Genomic DNA, 23,011 nt, shown 5'->3' on the forward strand with positions numbered 1-23,011 from the left:
TAACTCCTTCGCAATGGATAGAGCACTTTACGAACATGTATGCCCAGGCATTTAAATAATCAACTACAGGAGGAGGGGGATTTTGTGTGCTGGGCCCTGGACTCTGCAACTTGCTCCCTATTCAAATTCTGCTGAATTCTTTAAGTTCAGGAAAGAATTGAAGACCCATCTGTTTGCTCTAGCTCTCAAGCTTCATCCAAGCACACAGAGGCACTAGGCTTTCTCATTTAGCAACATCAGCGCTTTATAAGTAACCTAATCAAATCAGTGTGCACTTTCCTGTGAAACTTGGGGGCCTCAGTGTGCACAGACTGTAATCTGGTCTCTAAATCCTAAGATTAGGGCTCATTCAGGAAAGGTCCACTGTAGTACAGGGTCAGAGTGACAATCCAAGACTTTCATCACATAGCTACCTAATAAACTTGGTAAAAGTATACAAAAACAAGACATTCTGGTTAAAATAGAAAACCTAAAATGCCTTATGTAAATTGCCAATTGTGGTTACCAACACAACCATAACTCTCCCCGTGCCATACACTGCTCATGACGCCACATGTGACAAACATATCTACCTAGCCACTGTGACCAAGGCACATGCTGGAGGCTAGGAGACGGGAACTGGTTCAAATTGTGCATTCTATTATGGACCAAGGTTACCTCTCTCCCCCACTGGAAAGAGCAATTCTCAATGTGATTTGAATTTGAAGGTGAAGTGGCTATGCTTTCAGACGGTTTACCTCTGGAGTCCACAATCTACATGTTGCTTAATTTGTGTCTTTGGATTGTTGTTCCATAACATGATTCCATTTGAAAGCCAGTTACACCTGTAGGGATCTCATTCTTAGCTTTGCATACAGAACATGAAGAATGCAATCCAATGGAACCACCACGCTATTTTTTCTTTCAGGGTGTTGAAATGAATAACTGTTTGCCTTTTTTGCCAAAATCCTCTCTGTCAGAGGAAACTAGACCCCTAAGAATCCCCTAACTGAAGCCATGTCACAAGGTACTCGGAGACGCAAAAAACAGGAATACTGTATTTATTTTGACTCTCATACCTTTAACCCATATATTGTTTCTACTAGTAAGAGCACCCACTCTTACAAGACCCAGTTGCTCCCATTAATTATCTGAGCTAGATTCTCAAAGGGGACACATTGAGGCGGTCCAGCCACATTCATAAGCAGTAGATGCCCTGTTAATGCTTTTAGCCAATGGCATGATAACAAGCACCTTCCAATCGCGTAGCGGCTGTTGGCAAAACTTGGAACAGAAGTTAGGCTAATTATTTTTCTCAAATATTTATATGTGCTCTAATCTTTACTATTGGTTCTTCACGCATCAGACTTAACAGTGATATCCTTTTTTATCGCTGGTCGGTTGTTACCTATTTTCAAGTTCATGATTACATCACATTTCTCCATTGATTCTTTTTCACTTTGCAAATCCTTATGTAATTCATTTGATTTGAACATTTTATTTTATATGCATGCGTTTTTATTGTGCTACTAACCATATTTTTCTAATTACTTTGTTTTCTTGTTTAGGGGAAGGTGATGTTGAACTGTTTGCTGAATGTGACTGGGGTGCTCAGCATTGCTGGAATGCATTGGTATGCCGGTACCGAGGGTTACGTTGAGCCAGATTGCCCCTGTCTGGCGATCTGTTTTGACAATGGAAGATGTCAGATAATGAAACATGAAAATGATGAAAGTGAGTTCAAGTTGCGTTTTGCCTGCATATTAATCAGTCTGGATAAAGCAAATGGTAAATAAGCAAAGCATACTAAAATTGGAAAGTAATTTGAGGAGAAAACAGTAATTCTGCCGAATGTGCAATGTTATTCCAGGGCCACATGTTAGACCTTCGCCTCTCAATCCCCCTCACCACTTCTCTCTCCTGGAGTGATCATTTTCTCCTTTCCTCCCATCTCTCCCTCTCTACCCCTCAGCCAAGCCAACTCCAGCACTGCCACCTACCTTCTCGGTCATCCGACCCATGATGCGTTTTTTTCAGTTGAGGCTTTTGCCGCCACATTCTCTCCCCCTCCTCCTCCTCCTCCTCTGGCGGACTCGCATCCTGACACAGCCCTTTCCATTCTCCACTCTTCTATATCTGATACTCTTGATGTTCTTACCCCTGTAATGAGGATCCGCTTGAAGCCCAAAGCCAAGTGCAACTCATGGTATGACCCTGACCTTGTTACCCTTAAACGCAAGTGCTGGGTGGCTGAGAGGAAATGGCTAGCTTCTTGTGCATCCTCTGACAAAATGGCCTGCCACCTGCTCCAAAGGCATTACTGGCTCTCTGTCCACACTAAGAAGAGAACCCACATCCAAGCCTGTGTCTCTGCGGCATCTAACATCTCGGCTGAACTCTTTAAAATCTGCAAGGAGCTGGCCAATCCTGCTGCAGTCTCTACCTCTGCTGTCCCCTCCCAGGCCGTCCGCACGGCCCTGGCTTCTCATTTCTTCTCTAAAACCCAGGACATCCTGTCCACCCTCTCGTACTCTCCTCTTCCTCCCTCTACTCTCTCCTCTACCTCCGTCCTCCCTGTGGCCACCTCTCCTCCCTCTTTCTCTTCCTTTCCTCTGTTCTCCCCTTATGAAGTTTCTAGACAAGTCCGATCTATGAAAGTCTTGCCAAAACAGGTTCTTCCAAAACCATCAAGGACCACATTGACACCCTTGCTCCTGCTCTGGCTGCCTTCTGCAACCACTCCTTAGCCACTGGAGCCTTCCCTACCCCCTGAAGCACTCTCTTGTGCACCCTGTGATAACCTGGGTATCACCGATCAGGCCCTGGCCTAGCTGACCTCCTTCCTCTCTGATCGACCGCCCCAGGTCCAACTTGGGTCCTTCCTTTCCTCTATCTCACTCTCTACCTGTGGTGTTCCCCAGGGGTCTAACCTCTCTCCCTGGCTGTTCAACCAATACCTGGCACCTCGCGTCCACCGCCTTGCCACGCTGTGCTCCAACTTTCAGTGCTATGCGGATGTCGCTCAGCTTGTTTTCAGGCTCCCCTCTGCAACCTCTTTTCCTTCTCTCATCTCTGACTGCCTGTCTGCTATCCAGAAGTGGTGTGCCGCCAATGATCTCAGCCTTAATGCCAGTAAGATGGAGATTCTCCTCATCGGCATACCTGTATCCTCCTTTCCTGTCACTCTCTGGCTGGCCTCCCTTGGCCCTCTTCCTGCTCCCACCTGTGAGTCTAAGAACCTCGGGGTCATATTTTGACTCCACACTCTCCTTTTCTTCTCACATCTCTGACGTCTCTAAGAAGTCAACTACCAACTGCAACTCCTCAGAGGTATTCTTCCCTTCCACTCCTTCCCCCAGAAGCTCACTGTCTCTAGATATCTGGTTCTCTCTAGGCTGAACTACTGCAAACAGCCTCTTTCTAAATCTGCCTGCTTCTACTCTCCTCCATCTGAAACTCATCCAGAACAGGACTGCGAGACTTGTCCTTGGCCGCAAGTGCAGGGATGGTATCTCTCCAGCACTGACATCTCTGCATTGGTTCACAGTGGCTGCAAGGATTAAGTTCAAGACCCTCTGAATTGTCCACAAGGCCTTCTGGGGCCTGGGTCCTCAATACCTCCAACTCTCTCTTCGCAAATACCTTCCTACTTGAGCTCTTCGCTCCTCCAACTCCCTCACGGTCACTCGCTTCTCCAAGCAACGAGTTGGTGGTAGATCTTTCTTAGGCTGGGGCCTCCATCTGGAACAGCCTCCCTGCCTCTCTGAAACTTGAGGAGAACCATCTTCATTTCCGGAAGCACCTCAAGACCTTCCTCTTGGCTTCTGCCTTCTCTCTTCCTCTCCCCTGCTGATTTCCTGTCTGATACTGCACTCATCACCTGGCTACCCTTTGATTCGGACCAAGGTCCCTGCCCACCCAATGGACAACCGCACTGCCTCCCGGCAACCCGTGCGCATGGGTCTGTATCTGTAACCATACAGTCCCCCTACCTGCACTTTTGGACACCTGCTGTCTGCAATTACCCTTGCCCCTGCCACCTGCTGGCCATACTTCTTATTATTTTGATCCCATGTACAGCACTGCCCTCTTTCCCCTGGCACTTTTCCCCTCCGTCTCCCCTGCACTTGCGCGATCTCAATGTCACTTGGCCTAGTAATATCGTTGTCTCTGTCCTCCCTCTGTTCCCCCTTCCTTGCCTTGTCGAGCCTAGAAACACTTGTGTATGGGCGCGTTACAAATGCCATATCATATCATATCATTCCCTACCTGATCCCTCCATATATTGCTTCCGCTCCAGAGGTTATCTTTCAAGGTAGCTTGCACCTTGTTGTTTAGAGCAGTCTGACCGGACCACTCCAGGGAAAAGGGCCATCATTCTATATTTACAGACTTTCACCATTCCATCTTCCACTGTCTACTGCTCCAGCTATCTTGTTGCACGATTTTCTTCTAGACATTGCCATTTCTCCCATTCTGAACTTCAGACAAATGTGGAAGTCCAAAGATCCGAAACACTCTGGTTGAAACCTGTACGACAGCTCCTAGTGATACTCTGTATCCAACTGATTTGCGACTCGTAGCCGGGTCTTGTATAAGTCTTCACTGATCTACCCAGGATTTTAATATAGTTGTTAGTTTTCTTGTTTTGAAGAGCACCAAACTGAATTACTGAGGCATTGGGTACTTTTGGAGGGTAAATTAACCACATTTAACTAAAGTTTACTTGATTGGGCCGGGTGTGCCTTAAAGTAGCAGGCTGCCACATCATGCATAGGGGTTCTAGTTTTCTTTCAGCTGTAGCCCAATTTCAAGGACTCAAGGACATTGATTCCCTTTGGCGATGTTGGTAGAATTTGTGTACTTTTCCGCCAAGTGCATTAGGACTTAGTAAGAATAAATTACATTAGTGGAACGACTAATCTGCAAATGAGATCATGAAGGAGGGAAAAGTTCTGTAAGTGTATTCAGAGAAGAGTATTTCCCTGTTTGATGTCATTTTTTTATTCCGATTGCTTCTTTCATGTACTCTATAATGCTGGACAAACCAGCCATCAAGCCTTGTTGAAGATACTATCTATATTTGACATTTGTGGTGTAACTGATGCAGGGTGATTCCTGATACTACAATCACGTCACCATTGGACCAACAGCCTGTTTACCTTCTTAAACAAAGGTAAACAGGCTGTTAAGCTAGCTCTGCTTAGTTAGTAGTGGTAGCTGTGGCCAAGTGAACATGGCCAACTCTTCAAAGCAATGCAGCTACATCATTGCCTAAAGCTTGCATTCACTTGTCTTCAATTTGTAAAGCTGTTACACTAAGGTCAGTCTATACTTTCATTAGGCATTGATATATTGATCATAATCTTATGCCTGAATAGAACACTGGCAAGTCTTGTTACAAATCCTTTTAAGATAGGAATATGCTTATTGTGCCTCTGACCTCATATGTGTCTAAGCTGCATGGTAGTTTATTCTAAGGTTTACAGACAGGCAGGCAGGCAGTATGGATGTTCAGGCAGTACAAGTGGCAGAGCTACACATACCACCCTTTACAAGTCCTCTGGTGTTGGATACAAGCTTTTGCGGGTCAGTAAAATCCTGCCATTAGGGGCCCAAGCTTGACACCCCGGGCAGACAGATGCTCCTAGAGTATGGAAACATCATGCTGGCAGGATCCTCTGCCCAATGCTACTATCGGGCAGTCAACAGGCAGGACCACATTAACAAGAGTCCATTCCCCTCTGCTCTTCTGGCACTGTATGCCGATTCCCCATTACAGAACAGGTTGAACCAGAGTGAAAATTACTTTGTTTTAAGAACAGCTCCAAACAGGATAACAATTGTATTTGTTCCCCCAGGCTGCCCTTTTCAGTGGGCAGTTGTGAGAAATGCTGCCCTGCTCAGTGGGGAGTTTTGGGAAATATGCAGAAACAGTTCTGCCTGGCAGTGCTACAGAACACCAAGAAAAAGTAGCACAGCATATATTAAAACATTTCAATTGGTCCTTTTTACAATAATCTTGGCAGAGTCTAAACATCCATCCAGTCCTTTTCACACACTGGCTGGTAATTGTTACATACTATGGTATGAATCGTAGGATTTGGAAACCCTTCTTCAATGGAGGTTTCACAAACTCCCCTGCTTCGTTCAAAGGACAGCCAAGGGTTTGAATCAGTGGACCAAGTAACTCTTTGAGGCTGTGGATGATGGGCCTGGGTTTGTTATTAGCTATCCACTGGTTACTTTTCCATTGTTCCCCTCACAGGGAAGGAGACAACCACAGTAGCCCTCGGTGTGGGGGCAGTCTAGGACCTACCCACACATTTCAGTGAGTTAGGCAAGAGCACTCCTGATGGCCTTCTTAGTACTGTATTAAGGCTGTGTGGGACAATGGTAGTGTACCCTCATCCCAACTGCGAGAGCTTGAATCTCTCGCTCTAGACAGACCCAAAGCCCTGGGAAGAAAACACAAATACTTCACTTTGTCCAGAATCCATTTCAGTCCCCTTTGTCTTAATACGTTTCAGTCCAAACTGCACTTGATACAATGTATCAAGATTCCAATCTTCCAATTGCGCGTTCCTGCGACTGTGTGCTCGCAGATCTGCTCTTGATATAATGTTGTAAGCTCATTGTTCTCTGATCTATGATACAGCGTTACCAATTCATTCTCTCCTGGCAGAGTGCTTCCTCGCCAATGCTGCAATGTGGCAAATTCACAGCAAGCCAGCTATATCTATAAATTCAAGTAGATTTGAAAGATTGCCAAGAATGTTTCTAGCTTGCAAATCACAGGGCTGAGGGTTCCTGAAACTGAGGCGCTGCACTGGCCGCATGAGTGTGTCAAGAAGGGGGAGTGGAATTAAAGATGGCAGATAGGACAGATGAAAGCCTGGTGTAGCCCCTCAAGGCCACAAATGAGCCCAGTTGCAACTAGTAACTACTGCCAATCCCATCAATGCCCCAATTACAAGATAAAGGTGCAGTCACTCATAAGGGAGAGCGCTACAAAATCCAGAGACCCCAGTCAGTTGGTGTGGGTTGCAAGTGCCGGAAACTGAGTTTTGTGGTGGCTGGAGATTGGAGAAAGTAGGAGATGGCAGAGACTGGAGAGACAGAAGAGGTGGTAGTAGCGTAGAAGAGGTAAACGCTAAAAGAGAGATGCAGGAAGTGGTTTCCCCAGTGGTTTCCCCATGTGGCAAGAAGGTGGGAGTTGTAACATCAGTACGAGAACATGGTAGACTGGATGTGGCAACACCACGTGGGCGAGCAGATGAGACTAGGGACTTTAGGAGGAGAATATGATGGCCTCCAGGATCAGGTGGTGAGGATGTGAGATTAGTAACACCAGTAGATTAATTTGTTACCAAAACAGACAAAACATGTAACAACAGGAGTGAAGCTGGTACTGAGATAGAGGAAGCAGTAAAAACCTGTGAAAATAAATGTCATTATTAAGTACATCATTCTGCAAGTGTTCAATGTTTTGGGGTTTTCTCACTTTTCTCAATGAGGTCGCAATATATTAGTGTTGTGGAAAAAATTACCCACAGACTCTTCAGGTAGATTGGTAAGCATCTTTAAGGTAATCAGCAAGGTAGCATGCAGAGACTTCACAGAACAGAGAACCAACAACCGAATGAAGCTCGGTGCAGCAACCCCCATTCCGGGGTGAGCAGGGTTTTTATTTTTTATTTATTTTATTTTTATTTCAAGGGGTATGTATAATGCACCCATACAGCAAATGGTGTTTCAAGGCACATCAAGACGAGGGATGGGGAGGTACATGGAAGAAAAAAACAAAACAATAATATTCCTACTAGGTCTTAAGACATTCGAATTGTGCAAGTGCAGTAACAAGAATGCAGGGGAGAGGGGGAGGAGCGGGAAGTGTAGGTTGGGGAGGAAGAGAGAAAAAAGACAAACAATAACGTTCCTACTAGGTCATGAGACAATTCGGAGTGTGCAACTGTAGTAACAGAAATGAGGGGAAGGGGAAGTGGAAGTGAAGGTTGATATGATATGTCATTTATAACCCGCCTGTACACAAGGGTTCCTAGGTGCGACAAGACAACGAGGGGGAAGCAGAAGGAGGACAAAACAATGATCTTACTAGGCCTTGTGACATTCAGATTGTGAAAATCCAGGGAAGAGGGAGGGGAGAAGTGCTAGAGGGTTGGCGGGGTGGGGGATGGGAATGGGGAGGGGAAGTTCAGGTAAGTCAGTAAGTGCCGCCAGAGAATGGGTCATAAGTGCAGAGAGAAGAAACTGTTGGGTTGCAGATACAGATCCTTAAGTGCTGGGGGAGCCCATGGGCAGAGGAGGGGCAGCTGGATATGCAGGAGCCTGGGCACGAGTTCAGAGGGTGGCCAGGTGACCTGTGCACGGAGCAGTCGGGACATCAGCAGGGGAGAGGAAGAGAAAGCAGAAGTGAAAAGGAATGTCTTGAGTTGCTTCCGGAACCAGAGGTGGTTCTGCTCAAGTTTGAGAGAGGCAGGGAGGCTGCTCCAGAGGGAGGCCCAGCTGAGGAAGGAGATCTGCCCCGAACTCTCGGCTTGGAGAAGCGGCTAACCCTCAGAGAGTTGGAGGTGGATTAGCGGAGAGCTTGAAAAGGAAGATGTTTAGGTAGAGAAAGTTGGAGGTAGTGCAGTCCCAGGCCCCAGAAAGCCTTGTGAACGATGCAAAGGGGCGCATATGGCCTACGTTGCGAGGGAGCGCATGTGGGCCAAAGTTGCGATGGAATGGACGCGGCTTAAGTAGCGAGGGAGCGCGCGTGGCCTAAGATGTGAGGGAGCACACATGGGCAGGGGAGTGGAGCAAGCGTGCGGTTGGGGGACCGAGGACTGGTTGCAGGTGAGACAATCCTTGTGCCAGAAGGAGAGGGAGAACAAGGTCAGGGGGTGGTGTGTGGAGTGTAGCAGTGCTAGCTCTCCACAAACCGTCTTACCTTGCAGCCGCAGAAAGGAGGGCTACCCCATTGCCGCCAAACACCTGCGTCGCTCTTAAAGGCTCGGAAGCATGGACATAGCGTTGCGTGCTACGTGTAGTCGGGCAGCATCTCCTGCGCACCTGCGCCGCTCAACACCGCGGCCTTGTCCTGTGTGAGCTTTGCCACAGAGGGTCCGAACGTCGGTTATTAAAGGCACGGAAGTATGGACATAGCGTTGCATGCTACATGTAGTCAGGCAGCATCTCCTGCGCACCTGCGCCGCTCAACACTGCGGCCTTGTCCTGGGATAGCTTTGCCGCAGAGGGTCCGAACTTTGGCTCTTAAAGGCTCGGAAGCATGGGCGTAGCATTCTGTGCTATGTGTAGTCAGGCAGCGTCTCCTGCGCGCATGTGTCGCTCAACACTGCAGCCTTGTTCTGCGAGGTTGGGGATGAACAGGGAAGAAGGCGAACAATAACGTTTCTACTAGGTCTAGAGACAATTCGGAGCGTGCAAGTGCATTAACAGAAAGAGGGAAGTGGGGAGTGCGGGACCGGGAGGAAGGAGTAATGTTCAGGCGGGAGGGAAGAGGAGGGTACATTAAGTGCAAGTGAACAGGTTCTAACAGCACAAGGCTGGAAATGAAGAATGACATAGGAATGGGTTCACAAATTGGGAAAGCCTCACCCTATGGTGTAGGGGGCTACATCAAGTATGCAAGTACAGTAGGTAAAATGCAACAGAGGAAACCCTCACCCTATGGTGCAGGGGGCTACATCAGGTGTGCAGATAAAAGTAGTTAAGGTGCAACATTGGACTGCCTCACCTCATGGTGTGGGGGGCTACATTAATATGCAGATACAAATAGGTAATAGGTAGGTTAAGTACAAAGTACAGCGCAGGACAGATACAGGAGTAACAAAATATTGGTGAATGCAAAGTCTGGCAAGGCCTCATGGTGCCAGGGCTCATAGTAAAGAACCCATATAAGCTGCACTCCAACCATACCCTGTGCCATACTGCCAGTATGCACACACTGCACCAAGTGGGCACACTGCGTGACCTTTCATTGCACCATGTCCGATCACACATCTAAAACTTTACCATATTCTACCATCCACCTCACCTGCGGAACCAAACACACACACTTGCCAGCTCATTTGTACTGCTCTGTCATCTGCAACGTACTGTACAACCATTCTTTGCAGGTCATCACTGTCTACCAGATGCACAGTCAACATTGCATTAGTGGCGTGGGTGTCCCCAAGTCCATGGCCTACAACCTACCACCTTCGGCCATACACCCAATAAGCCACACCTTCAACACAGGCACCACAACTCCATAGTGACATTATGCAAACCCAGCCACTGGTGCTGCATCACTTTTCACAGCACCATCTCCAAGTACAATTCAAAAACTTTACCATGTTGTAACCAGCAAAACCACACAAGCAGTCATGGCAGCTCACTTGTCCTGCTCTATTCCGTCTGAAATGTGCTCCACACACATTCTTTACAGGTCCCAACCCTCTGCCTGCTGCTGAATCTGAAATGCCTTTACTACTGTGGGTATCCTAAAGGGGTATCCTAAAGTCCTAGCCTCTTCAGTGCATGGCCTACAGCCTGCAGCCATGCACCCAACAGTCTAGGCCTTCAAGATTGTCACTGCTACGTATTAGCATCATCAATTTCACCATTGCACTAACTTCGCCTATCCACACACACAGCAGTACCACCAGCAATACTACCCAACCTGCGCACTGCCATGGACCTATAGAGCAACAATTTGCACCACTTACCATAATGTAGAAAACACACTCTCTCCTACACCCCTGTACACTTTCATTCACATACTATGGCCGTCCCCATTCCCAAACTATAGTGCCACTCCCTAAGTAGCCACATTCAGTCCGCAACAGTAGCCCACTGCAATACATGTGCACACACTGCACTATGCAAGCACCACCCTGCACCAGATGTACACCCACACTTGCTTTACTGCGGTAGATATGGTAAAGGCCTATGCTCTTCACTGCATGCCCTACGGTCTACGGCTTTCGTCCATGCATCCTTCCACAAACCCAACGCAGCTTCCTTAACCCATGCATGCCACCATGTGCCCAAGTACCACATTCCTTCTGCATGACACAGCCACCCGTGCTCCCACTCAACCTATTTCATGTGCAATTCATTCCCTTCTACGCTGTACCTGCCACCACTTAGCATAGACAGAGGTGGCCGCAAACAGGTCACCTGCACACACATCCACTGATAACATACAGAACCTCTGCATTCCACCCATTCACTAAAACAGGTCGCTATAACCAAAATGCACAAACATACCGCAACCTACCCAGACCCATTCACAAAATATGGTATCACTACCAACCTAACCACAACTGTTGCACAACATTATTCCTATTGCCACAATTCATCACACAGCATAGTTACCAATCACAATTAAGGTGCACTTATGCCATATCCTCTGCCATAGTAACAGTATGCAAACCCAGCACCCAGTTCCCACACTGCATCACTTTTCACATCACCATCTCCAAGTACACATCAAATACTTTACCATGTTGTAACAGTGTCCTCACCAGCAAAACCAAACATGCAGGCATGGCAGCTCACTTGTTCTGCTCTATTGCATTTCAAATGTGCTCCACACCCTTTTCTTACAGTTCACCACCTTCTACGTGCTGCAAATTCCAAGATGCATTAGTACTGTCTTTCCTAAAGTCCTAGCCTCTTGAGTGCACTGCCTACGGCCTACGGCCTTCAGCCATGCACCCAACAGTCTAGGCCTTCAAAAGTCTCACGTCTACATAATGGCACCATCCATTCACCAGCCTGTAACTGCTACACATTCCGAAATGCATTAGTGCCGTGTGTGTCCTACAATCCTAACCTCTAGAGTGCATAGGCTACGGCCTACGGCCTTCGGACATGCCCCCAACAGTGTACACATTCAACACGATCACTGCTACATAATTGCACCATCCATTTTACCATGTGACCAACGTCCCCTATCCACACACACAGCACTACTACCAACACTACTACCCAATCTGTGCACTAGCATTTACCTACACAGCAACAAATTGCACCACTTAGCACAATTTACAAAAAACCCACTCTCTCCTTCACTCCTGTGCACTTTCCTTCACATACTATGCCCGTCCCCACTTCCATTCCTAAACTATAGTGCCACCGCAAAAGTACCCACATTCGGTTTGCAACACTAGCCTACTGCAATCAATTTCCACACACCGCACAATGCAAACACCACCCTGCACCAGATGTACACCCACACCTGCTGCGTTACTGCCTACGCTCTTCACTCCATGCCCTACTGTCTACGTCCTTACTCCATGCAGCCAATATTGTAATCCTTCCACTAACCCAACGCAAATTCCTCAACCCATGCATACCACCATGTGGCCAACTACCGCATTCCATCCGCATCAGAAATAGGTGGGCGCAAACAAGTGGCGGCACAATGTATGGGGCCATTGCGCCACCTTCCTCCAATCACCACACATATTACTCGCTTGCGTAGGTACCCGCCAGTTCACGCAGTAGGCACCAACAGTACAGTCACACCTCTGTCTTCTTCCACCTACATACATATTTCTCATAACCCACTTTTCACTCCGCCACCCGTTCCGTACGGTCCATTTTCCACAGCCTTCCACCGCCGCACTGTCCTCTGATACACCATGGTGGCCTTTCCCAAAAACTTTGACACAGAGCACGCTTCCCTTCAGCCAACCACCGGCCACGTCCAGCGTTCGCCAACATCACGGCTTACCGCAGGCCAATGACAATGCGGTCTGCGGAGTGAACAGGGAAATGGGTCCATATATCACACATTTTTTGGGACATACATTTCAGTCATTTCCCCAAAAAGTACTGGTTGGATTTCCACCAAGCACACAAAAGCACGCTTTTTGATCCAAGCAAATTTGCCGAAAATCCATCCAGCCATTCGGCCTACAGCCGTGCGCAAAGATTTTTCAATCTATGGGAAACATTTTAAAATGTGGAAACCCCCCCCCCCCCTCGGGAAACGTGGAGAAAAAAATTGAAAGCCGCCCATATACTTTTTTTGCAAAGTTTGGTGCAGATTCGTCCATTGGGAGCGAAGTTATAAGTTGGAAGTTATAAGTTGACGAAAAAGTGCTCTTCCTATGAGTTTAACAACTCAAACATAACTACACGGCTGCTATATATATATATATATATATATATATATATATATATATATATGACACATGCTCTTCTATGTAAGAGAAAGGTGAGGGGTTAGTAATGCTTCTAGTTTTTCGCAAAGTAAGACATTTTATTAAAGTAAATATTTAAAAATAAAGCTTTGCTTGCCCTACCAGAGTTTCCTAACTAGCCTAAAGGTTAAGAGAACAACATCTAGCATGGGTAAACTAGCCCTCACTCTAAACAACAAACATCCAAAGAAAATTATAAAGCAACATAAGACAATAAACAATATTGAACAACATTTGGATGACCTTCACCTGTCCTGGGTAAGATCCCTTCCTCAGATATAAAGTCAGCTTCAAAATGTTCAAAGGAAAAGAAACGTCTTGAACCAGTTCTTATCAGTTCCAAGTCAAAACAAAAGTTCATCGGGGGGCGTGGCTAACCGCAGGATGGAGTAGACGTGCATCTGCTCGGCTCCTGCGGCCGCACTAACATCCTGATATAAAAAAAGCCTGTTTTCGGGGGTAATAAAAGCTGGAAATACTCCGATACGATAGCGTACACCCTTCGGCATTCCTGGATTGAAGATCAAAGAGAACTGCGGTCGGATTCCCCGGAGGCGACCGTGTGAAGTTTTCTAGCGACAGCAGCCGGCCCACCTTCAAAATGGCTGCAGGCGCACGCAGCTGAATGTCCTGAGCACACCCAGCGAGGCCACGCTCTGACGGTGGCCGAACCGCAACGGACTGATCGATCACAGCGGGAGAAAGGTGCGGACCCGGGGCGGCCTCGATCAGCGGACACGCTCCTGCAGGACAGCACAGACAAGAAGGTAGCGGGAAAGCCTGCCGAAGAGTAGAGCCTGGGACTCCTGCGCCGGCTCCCGCCCCTCGGGGGACTGGCCTATAGCCGTGCGCAAAGATTTTTCAATCAATGGGAAAAATTAAAAAATGTGGAACCCCCCCCCTCGGGAAACGTGGAGAAAAAATTGATGCTTGTAGTTTTTCGCAAAGTAAGACATTTTATTAAAGTAAATATTTCAAAATAAAGCTTTGCTTGCCCTACTAGAGTTTCCTAACTAGCCTAAAGGTTAAGAGAACAACATCTAGCATGGGTAAACTAGCCCTCACTCTAAACAACAAACATCCAAAGAAAATTATAAAGCAACATAAGACAATAAACAATATTGAACAACATTTGGATGACCTTCACCTGTCCTGGGTAAGATCCCTTCCTCAGATATAAAGTCAGCTTCAAAATGTTCAAAGGAAAAGAAACGTCTTGAACCAGTTCTTATCAGTTCCAAGTCAAAACAAAAGTTCATCGGGGGGCGTGGCTAACCGCAGGATGGAGTAGACGTGCATCTGCTCGGCTCCTGCGGCCACACTAACATCCTGATATAAAAAAAGCCTGTTTTCGGGGGTAATAAAAGCTGGAAATACTCCGATACGATAGCGTACACCCTTCGGCATTCCTGGATTGAAGATCAAAGAGAACTGCGGTCGGATTCCCCGGAGGTGACCGTGTGAAGTTTTCTAGCGACAGCAGCCGGCCCACCTTCAAAATGGCTGCAGGCGCACGCAGCTGAATGTCCTGAGCACACCCAGCGAGGCCACGCTCTGACGGTGGCCGAACCGCAACGGACTGATCGATCACAGCGGGAGAAAGGTGCGGACCCGGGGCGGCCTCGATCAGCGGACACGCTCCTGCAGGACAGCACAGACAAGAAGGTAGCGGGAAAGCCTGCCGAAGAGTAGAGCCTGGGACTCCCGCGCCGGCTCCCGCCCCTCGGGGAACTGGCCTATAGCCGTGCGCAAAGATTTTTCAATCAATGGGAAAAATTAAAAAATGTGGAACCCCCCCCCCCTCGGGAAACGTGGAGAAAAAATTGATGCTTGTAGTTTTTCGCAAAGTAAGACATTTTATTAAAGTAAATATTTAAAAATAAAGCTTTGCTTGCCCTACCAGAGTTCCCTAACTAGCCCAAAGGTTAAGGGAACAACATCTAGCATGGGTAAACTAGCCCTCACTCTAAACAACAAACATTCAAAGAAAATTATAAAGCAACATAAGACAATAAACAATATTGAACAACATTTGGATGACCTTCACCTGTCCTGGGTAAGATCCCTTCCTCAGATATAAAGTCAGCTTCAAAATGTTCAAAGGAAAAGAAACGTCTTGAACCAGTTCTTATCAGTTCCAAGTCAAAACAAAAGTTCATCGGGGGGCGTGGCTAACCGCAGGATGGAGTAGACGTGCATCTGCTCGACTCCTGCGGCCGCACTAACATCCTGATATAAAAAAAGCCTGTTTTCGGGGGTAATAAGAGCTGGAAATACTCCGATACGATAGCGTACACCCTTGGGCATTCCTGGAGTGAAGATCGAAGAGAACTGCGGTCGGATTCCCTGGAGACGACCGTGTGAAGTTTTCTAGCGACAGCAGCCGGCCCACCTTCAAAATGGCTGCGGGCGCACACAGCTGAACGTCCTGTGCACACCCAGCGAGGCCACGCTGAGACGGTGGCAATGGACTGATCGATCACAGCGGGAGAAAGGTGCGGACCCGGTGAGGCCTCGATCGGCGGACTCGCTCCTGCAGGACAGCACAGACAAGAAGGTAGCGGGAGAGCCTGCTGAAGAGTAGAGCCTAGGACGCCCGCGCCGGCTCCCGCCCCTCGGGGGACTGGCCGAAGCACCATCACTGGCCGGGAAGTCAAGAAGGCCTGCAAGGGGAGAGAAGACCGTACACCCCGGTGAGCCCTGCCCTCCGATTGGGGCAGCCCTGTGAGGCGACCCTAGTATCATACGCGTGGACCCGTGGGCCGGTGTGAGAGCGAAGAACACGCCTTGCCCCGGGAGGCACGCTACTGCTGGGCGACGGGCGGTTCTGTCGGCCCTGGAGGGTGGACATATCCCTGGAGTACAGCAGCTACGAAGGGTGCGATCTGCCGACAAGGTAAATGAGACAAGGGGCACACCTGGCAGCGTGGTGCTCAGGCGAGGCTGACTAGACGGGCGCCCACATCGGCCCATATAGCGTACACGGTGGACCGGGCGCTATGGGGAAAGACAGGCCGAGGAAGCTTCACGCTCAAAGCAAAATTAATCAATACACCATTCCTCTTCCCCAAACCACTGAACTCTCAGACGACATGGAGACAGACCAAGGAATATCGCTCAAAGACATCATGGCCGCCATTACCGACTCCGACACGTCCATGGAGCAGAAAATGGACGGAATTAGCATGGATGTCTCCCTCCTCAGGCACGACCTCCAAAAACTGACGGCACGCACCGGGGAAGCTGCCCTGCTTGTCACCGCATTTCTAATACGCATTTCTAATACGGAGGACAGAATAAACACCGTGCAACAACAACTTCCTAACACAATGTCCAAACTGAAGGTGCTGGAGGACAGAATTGAAGAGGGAGAGGGCAGGTCCAGGCGCATTAATGTACACATCCTGGGTATACCTGAAAAGGCAAAGGGCCCCTGCATGGAACTCTTTCTAGAACAATGGCTTTCTGACCTATACGAGCCCGATGACTTTTTCAAGTTCTTTTCCATAGAAAGGGCACATAGGGTGCCCACAGGCAGGCCACCGCCTGGAGCCCCTCCAAGAACTGTGATAGCACGATTCTTAAATTACAGAGACCGCGACGCTCTGCTGCAACATGCGTGCGCCAAAGGAGCGGTCACGTTCAACGGCTCCAAAATCGCCTTTTTCCGGATTACACGAGGGACGTGCAAAGGGCAAGGCAATCCTTTGACTCCCTGAAACGACAGCTACACACGATGGGCGTGAAATACGGCCTGCCCTTCCCTGCACAACTCAAGATTTACCATAAAGGCACAACAGTCCATTTTAGTGACCCTAAGGAGGCTTGGCGTTGGGCCGAGCAAAACATAGAGGGAGACTGGGAAACTGGGAAATAGGGGGAGAAACTGAAGACCTCCGCCAGACCAGCAGCGAGAACCCCGCCGACCACCACCGGAGGACCCACCGGAAGACCTAGGGGGGGTGATAACCCCCTCAACACAGCTGTCAATCCTGTGTCCATACGGAGACACGCAAGTCAGACCATAGATCTTCTCACAGTACACGCACACACACAATGATAGGCAGCACACATCCACCTGTAGCGGCCGCGGTACGCCCTAGGCCCTACGATAGGAAAAGAGCCCTCCCCCCTGAGAGCGCAACAAATCCCAGGTGTAGTTTACACGTGGATTGCCCTTGGGGATCACCTTTAGAGGACTACTACCTCCCCCCCGGCCTTTCCCTAGAGGGGGATCACTTTTGTTTGATATTAAGTTCGCTGCATGTTAGGTGTCCAGTTGACACCATAGAGTTTTCGTTTGGGCGACCGATGCTTCTAGTTGGGAGGAGTATGGGGTGGGGGTTTTGGGTTCGTTAGGCACAGCTTCATCAGGGACCTATCAAGCTAATGGAGGAACATGGCCAGGAAGTTCGCCAGTACACCACTGGCATGTTTCCAACAGGCGCATAACACTGCCGGTGACAAGCAGGGCAGCCACCGACACACACTCACATGGCAGAGTATCGTAAAAAGGTCGACACTCTCAGAACACTGAGGCTCATGTCGTGGAACGTCAATGGCCTAGGCAATGCAATTAAGCGCCGCCTGGTGCGCCAATTTTTGAACAGACGGGGGGCTGACCTAGTGTTCCTGTCCAAGATGCATCTTGCAGGCACAGAATGCACCCTATTTAAGCGTACAAATTATAAGCTGCTATTTCACTCAGGCCTTAAGATGGGCTCAAGAGGCGTTATGATCCTGATACACAAAAACCTGCCCCTCCACCTCTACACAGTGACCCATGATACAGGAGGCAGATACATATTTGTGACGGGCGACCTATGGGAGCAGTTCATTGCACTGATAGCCATCTATGCACCACCAACCCTTCTAGAATCACTGCTCACTGACATTACCCTGTTAATTGCTAATGACACCTCTGACTGCCTGATACTTGGTGGTGACTTCATTGAAGTCATGAATGTCACCCTGGATAGATCCCATATACGAAATAGGAACCCCAAAGTCCCCACTAGGCTTGCTACGTTCGCCAACGCACTCGGCCTGTGCGATGTGTGGAGGGAACTGCACCCAGATGCCAAAGCGTACTCTTTCCACTCGGGGGCCCATGCCTCGCTCTCTAGACTGGACTACTTCTTCACTCCTGCAACTGACCTACACAGGAAATAAACATACTACCTAGAGGCATCTTTGATCACTCTCCGCTAGAAATGCTACTTATAACGTCCCGGTGGGTCCCACCGCCATGTTGGCGCCTGAACAGTTACTATCTGGGAGACCCAGAGCTGATAGATAAACTACAGGAGACCACCACCTCATACTTTGAGTTAAACACACAGACTGCAACGAACCCTGAAATGCTATGGGAAGCCTATAAAACAGTGCTGAGGGGCAAACTAATATCATGGACGGTGGCCAAAAAGAGGCTGCACATGAGTAAGATCCTTGAAGCGGAGCTCCAAGTCAAACAGGCAGAGGAGACGCACGTAGATGAAAATACGCCGGCCTCTAACTGGACCCTGCTACTTGCACAAAAAATACTGCAAAGCATAGCAATGGACAATGCGCACCAAGCGCACACTGCAATGAGAGCAAAGATCTACGAAACCGGTGACAAGGCGGATAAGATGCTGGCATGGCTGGAAAGGAAGGAGCAGGGACGTAGCCATGTCCGGATACTTGAAGCGGACGGTTCGAACGCAAGGGTGACGGACCAGGAAATAACCCAGGGCTTTGTGGAATACTACGCAGAGCTATACAGTGAATCCACAACCACGATGGATGCCACGATTATGGATCGAATTGAAACCCCTACCCTGAATGAGGCGCAATGGCAACGACTGGAGCAGGAGATCACGGAGGATGAGATCCTAGCCTCCATTTCTGGGCTCCAGACCGGTAAGACTCCTGGTCCAAACGGCTTCCCGGTAGAGCTATGGCAAAGGGTGGGCACTAACGTGATAGCCCCCCAGCTCCTGCAAATGTACCTCCATGCTCGTGAAAAGGGCATTCTCCCCACAGATCTCCGAGAAGCAACAATTGTAGTGATCCCTAAGCCGGATAAGCCCCCAGACAGATGTAGCTCGTACAGGCCCATCTCACTCATCAACTCTGAAACTAAAATACTGGTGAAGCTTCTAGCGGACTGTCTACAAGAGGTAATCCCCCTCCTTGATTCACCTGGACCAGTGCGGTTTCATGCCACAGAGATCAACTCGCATGAACCTCAGCAGACTATTTGCGGCTTTGGAAAGAGCCGGCAGCATACAGGGACCACTGGCCCTGTTGGCAATTGACTTTGAAAAAGCCTTCGATTCGGTGTGATGGGAGGCTGTCTGGACCATTATGCGCCACATGGGCTTTGGAGAGAACTTCATGAGTTGGGTGAAGCTACTATATGAATCCCTGGTTGATAGGACCAGGATCAACGGTTGGCGATCTGAACTCTTCGGTCTGGGAAGGGGTACAAGGCTGCCCACTATCTGCCCACTATCTGCCATGATCTTTGCTATTGCGATCGAACCCCTGGCGATCCTGTTACGAAACAACCCAACATGGGAGGGTATCCGATGGTCCGATACCTGGGAAGACAGAATATGCCTTTACTCAGATGACCTACTCATCTACCTGAGGGAACCAAATACCTCCGGCCCCAGAGTCGTGCAGCTGCTGGGCCAATATGAGGCATTCTGTGGACTACGCGTGAACTGGTCCAAGTCCATCCTTTTTCCAATAGGGAACACTGCATCGTCGTATCTGGCGACCGGCCCCTACCAAATCGAGAAGGAACAATTCAAATGCCTGGGGATACACATTACAATACACCTTACTGAATATACTGCCCTGAACCTGTCCCCCTTGATGGCAAAATTTGCAGACGACACTCGCCACTGGATCTCCTTGCCGCTGACACTGATCGGTAGGGTAGGGCAGCATTGTTTAAAATGATCGCCCTCTCGAAATTTCTATACATCCTGCAAAATGCGCCATTACATATCGACCAATGGGACTTCCACAAAATCGAATGCACCCTCCGGAAACTGCTCTGGAAAGGTGGCCACCCGAGAATTGCTCTTGCGACCCTTCAGAGGTCTGTTTGGGAGGGGGGGGATCGGGCTGCCCAGGATGCAATCATACTACTGGGCCAGTCAGATGGAGGTAGTAAAGGACATGCTTCACGGTGACAGGAGTCTCCCGCATATCAAGGGCTCCCATTGCAACACTACAATCAAGCCAATAGAGCACCTCTATAGAGACTTGGACCGCCCTCCGAAATCTGACATGGCATCCCACATAATGAGAATTTGGAAGGAAGCGCTTCGATTCTTGGGCTGGGGTGGGAAAACAACACTGGCCCAGCCGTTGTGGAACAATTGCAACCTCCCCGAAGTACGGAAACTGCCAAAATGGCCCGAATGGACCCAGCGTGGAATCTCCACCGTTGGAGATGTGGTACAGGAAGACAACCTGGCAACGTTCGAAATGATGCAAGAAAGGTTCTCCCTGCCGGACACAGAAAGGTTCCACCACATGCTACTAAATCATGCCGGGACAGCCCACCGACGGACCATACAAGATCTGCCCGAAAGCTCCCCGCTTGAACGAAACATAGTTCTGGATCGGGTGGAGCGGAAGGTCACCTCCACCATGTACACTGTAATAACCTCCTTCGCAACATCAGAGCTAGCCGACTTGAAAACAAAACGGAATCGAGATGTGGGCCCCCTCCTTCCGGAAGACGGGACGGAAGCCCTGATTTATCCGCGTGAAACCACCATCTCTTCGAGACTCCGACTCGTCCAGCTGAAGATCCTGCACCACACCTACTACCCGAGAGTGGCACTCTTCCGATGGGGCAGGGCCGCGGACACAAAGTGCCTACACTGCAAGCGAGAGGAAGGTACCTTTTTTCATATTCTGTGGGAGTGTAGCAGTATTCAGTTGCTCTGGCAGAAATGCTGCGATAAACTGTCTAACGTTCTGGGAAAGACGATACATAGGTGCCCGAAACAATTGCTTCTGGGGGTCTCTGGGGAAACTGACTTATCTCGTTTTGAGAAACTGCTGTGGTCAACCGTGTTCGCAGTCCTTAGGCGGAACATTGCACAACTGTGGGGTTCGGAGTGCACACCCAGCTATGACCAGTGGGCCACGGACGTGGACATATGTGCGATAACGGAGCACCAGGTGTATAAACCAAGAGGGTGTCCCCATAAAGCAGGGAAAATATGGAGAAGATGGGAGGAGGACAGCTGAAGGCCGAGGCCGACCCTGTATCCACCGTGACTGTGTGAGACCCATTGAAAGGGAAATACTAACTCTGTTAAGACCGCCCTGTGCCATGAAATCATCCTATGTAAAAATTGATGGTCTGTTGGACCAAGGTCCCTGAAGCTGAGTTTGTAACGGTTAATGTTGTTTCTTTTGATTGCATTGCTCTCTCCCAACCACACCCCTGCCTAGGCACCCCCCCCTTCTCTCTCCCCCTCTTCCACCCCCTTCCTCTTCCACCCCCTTCCTCTCCCCCTCCTCATTCCCCCTCCCGCCCCTTCCCATCCCCCCCTCCCTGGAATGTTGAGAGATGTTTGTAATGATGTTTAACCTTGAAAATCAAAATCTTTGATCAAAAAAAAAAAAGTTCATCAAACAAATATCCACTGGTAACAATTCTCTGCCTACGGTTAAAAAGATCCCCTTTCAATTCCAGCAAAGAAAATGGCACCAATGGTAATCTTGATTATCTTTTTCGTCAAGATTATTTGTCACAGTTCAAAAGAATAATTATATGACTTCTTCAGCTACAACTTTAAAATGGTTTAGAACATCTGCAGCACATTTGGTATATTTGTCAGGATGCTCCTCTTTGGGTTGCTGCTTCCTTTTAACAACTACTATTCTTCTGTTATTACCATGAGAACAGTCACCTTTGTCCCACAGTATGCTACTACTTCAAACCACTCCAATGTGACACCTGCTGACAACTTTGTATGCCACCACAGTTCAAATACTTCTACTACTGCTTTGTATTTCTTAATCATCAGGCAAAGCCTGACAAGACACTTCAACCTCTTCAGGTAGGCAAGGCACTTTTCCCTCAATAACTTTCTACAAGGGGGCAGCCTCTTTGCCTCTTCCGTCTGTCTGACTGCTATAAGAATAACCTGCCTCTGCCCACAATACTAATTTTCTTTCAGCTTCAGCAGTCTTAAGCATTACAGGTTAACTTCTGAATATTCTTTACAATCGCCCGCCTCCCCTTCCCCAGCTTCCTCACACCTTCTCTGCCCAATGAATTACCCAGAAGCCATAGTGCCACTCCTTTAGCGTCAGGTAACAATGCCACACTTCTGTCTGAGGCCACTGGACTGTTAACTTCACAGATTAGGTGGATGGGTTTAAACAAGTTTCACTATATAAAGGAGATTGCCTCCTGGCTTGGGCAATGCTTGTTCTTCTTCAGTATAATTTCATCAAATGATAAAGAATGTCAGTTCTGGATAATTCAAGGTTTAGTCTTCAAAGTGAAAACATAATTAGGCAAACGCAACCACTTTTTAGGGTAGATTTTCAAACCCAAAGTGTTGAATGTAATTGTATTCCTGTGTAGTGTCAAGGAAGCAACATCTGACTTCTCTCAGGAAATACAATTGGCCATAGGAGATCTTCCTTTGATGCAGCTTTTACTTGTTCTTACTTGTAATTCTTGTAAGCATTATGTTTTCGGAATGTATTCAATAGGCGTTACTTCTGCACAATTAAGGACACGCAACCACTCCGGTAATTCAGGAAGAATTCAATGGATGGAATAGCTT

The 23,011-nt window shown here is 48.4% G+C and overlaps 1 protein-coding gene across 2 annotated transcripts in view; it reads left to right on the plus strand.

Annotated features, from left to right (window-relative positions):
* Positions 1–23,011, plus strand: part of WDR35 (WD repeat domain 35) — a 1,418,193-nt gene that overhangs the window by 352,845 nt on the left and 1,042,337 nt on the right. For both annotated transcript variants that reach the window (XM_069605912.1, XM_069605913.1), the window contains one exon: positions 1,548–1,713. In XM_069605912.1, the coding sequence (XP_069462013.1) occupies positions 1,548–1,713 (166 nt within the window). The remainder of the gene's footprint in view (positions 1–1,547; positions 1,714–23,011) is intronic.

This window comes from Ambystoma mexicanum, chromosome 4p (genome assembly GCF_040938575.1).
Source record: "Ambystoma mexicanum isolate Mex_15411 chromosome 4p, UKY_AmexF1_1, whole genome shotgun sequence".
Classification (NCBI taxonomy): Eukaryota; Metazoa; Chordata; class Amphibia; order Caudata; family Ambystomatidae; genus Ambystoma; species Ambystoma mexicanum.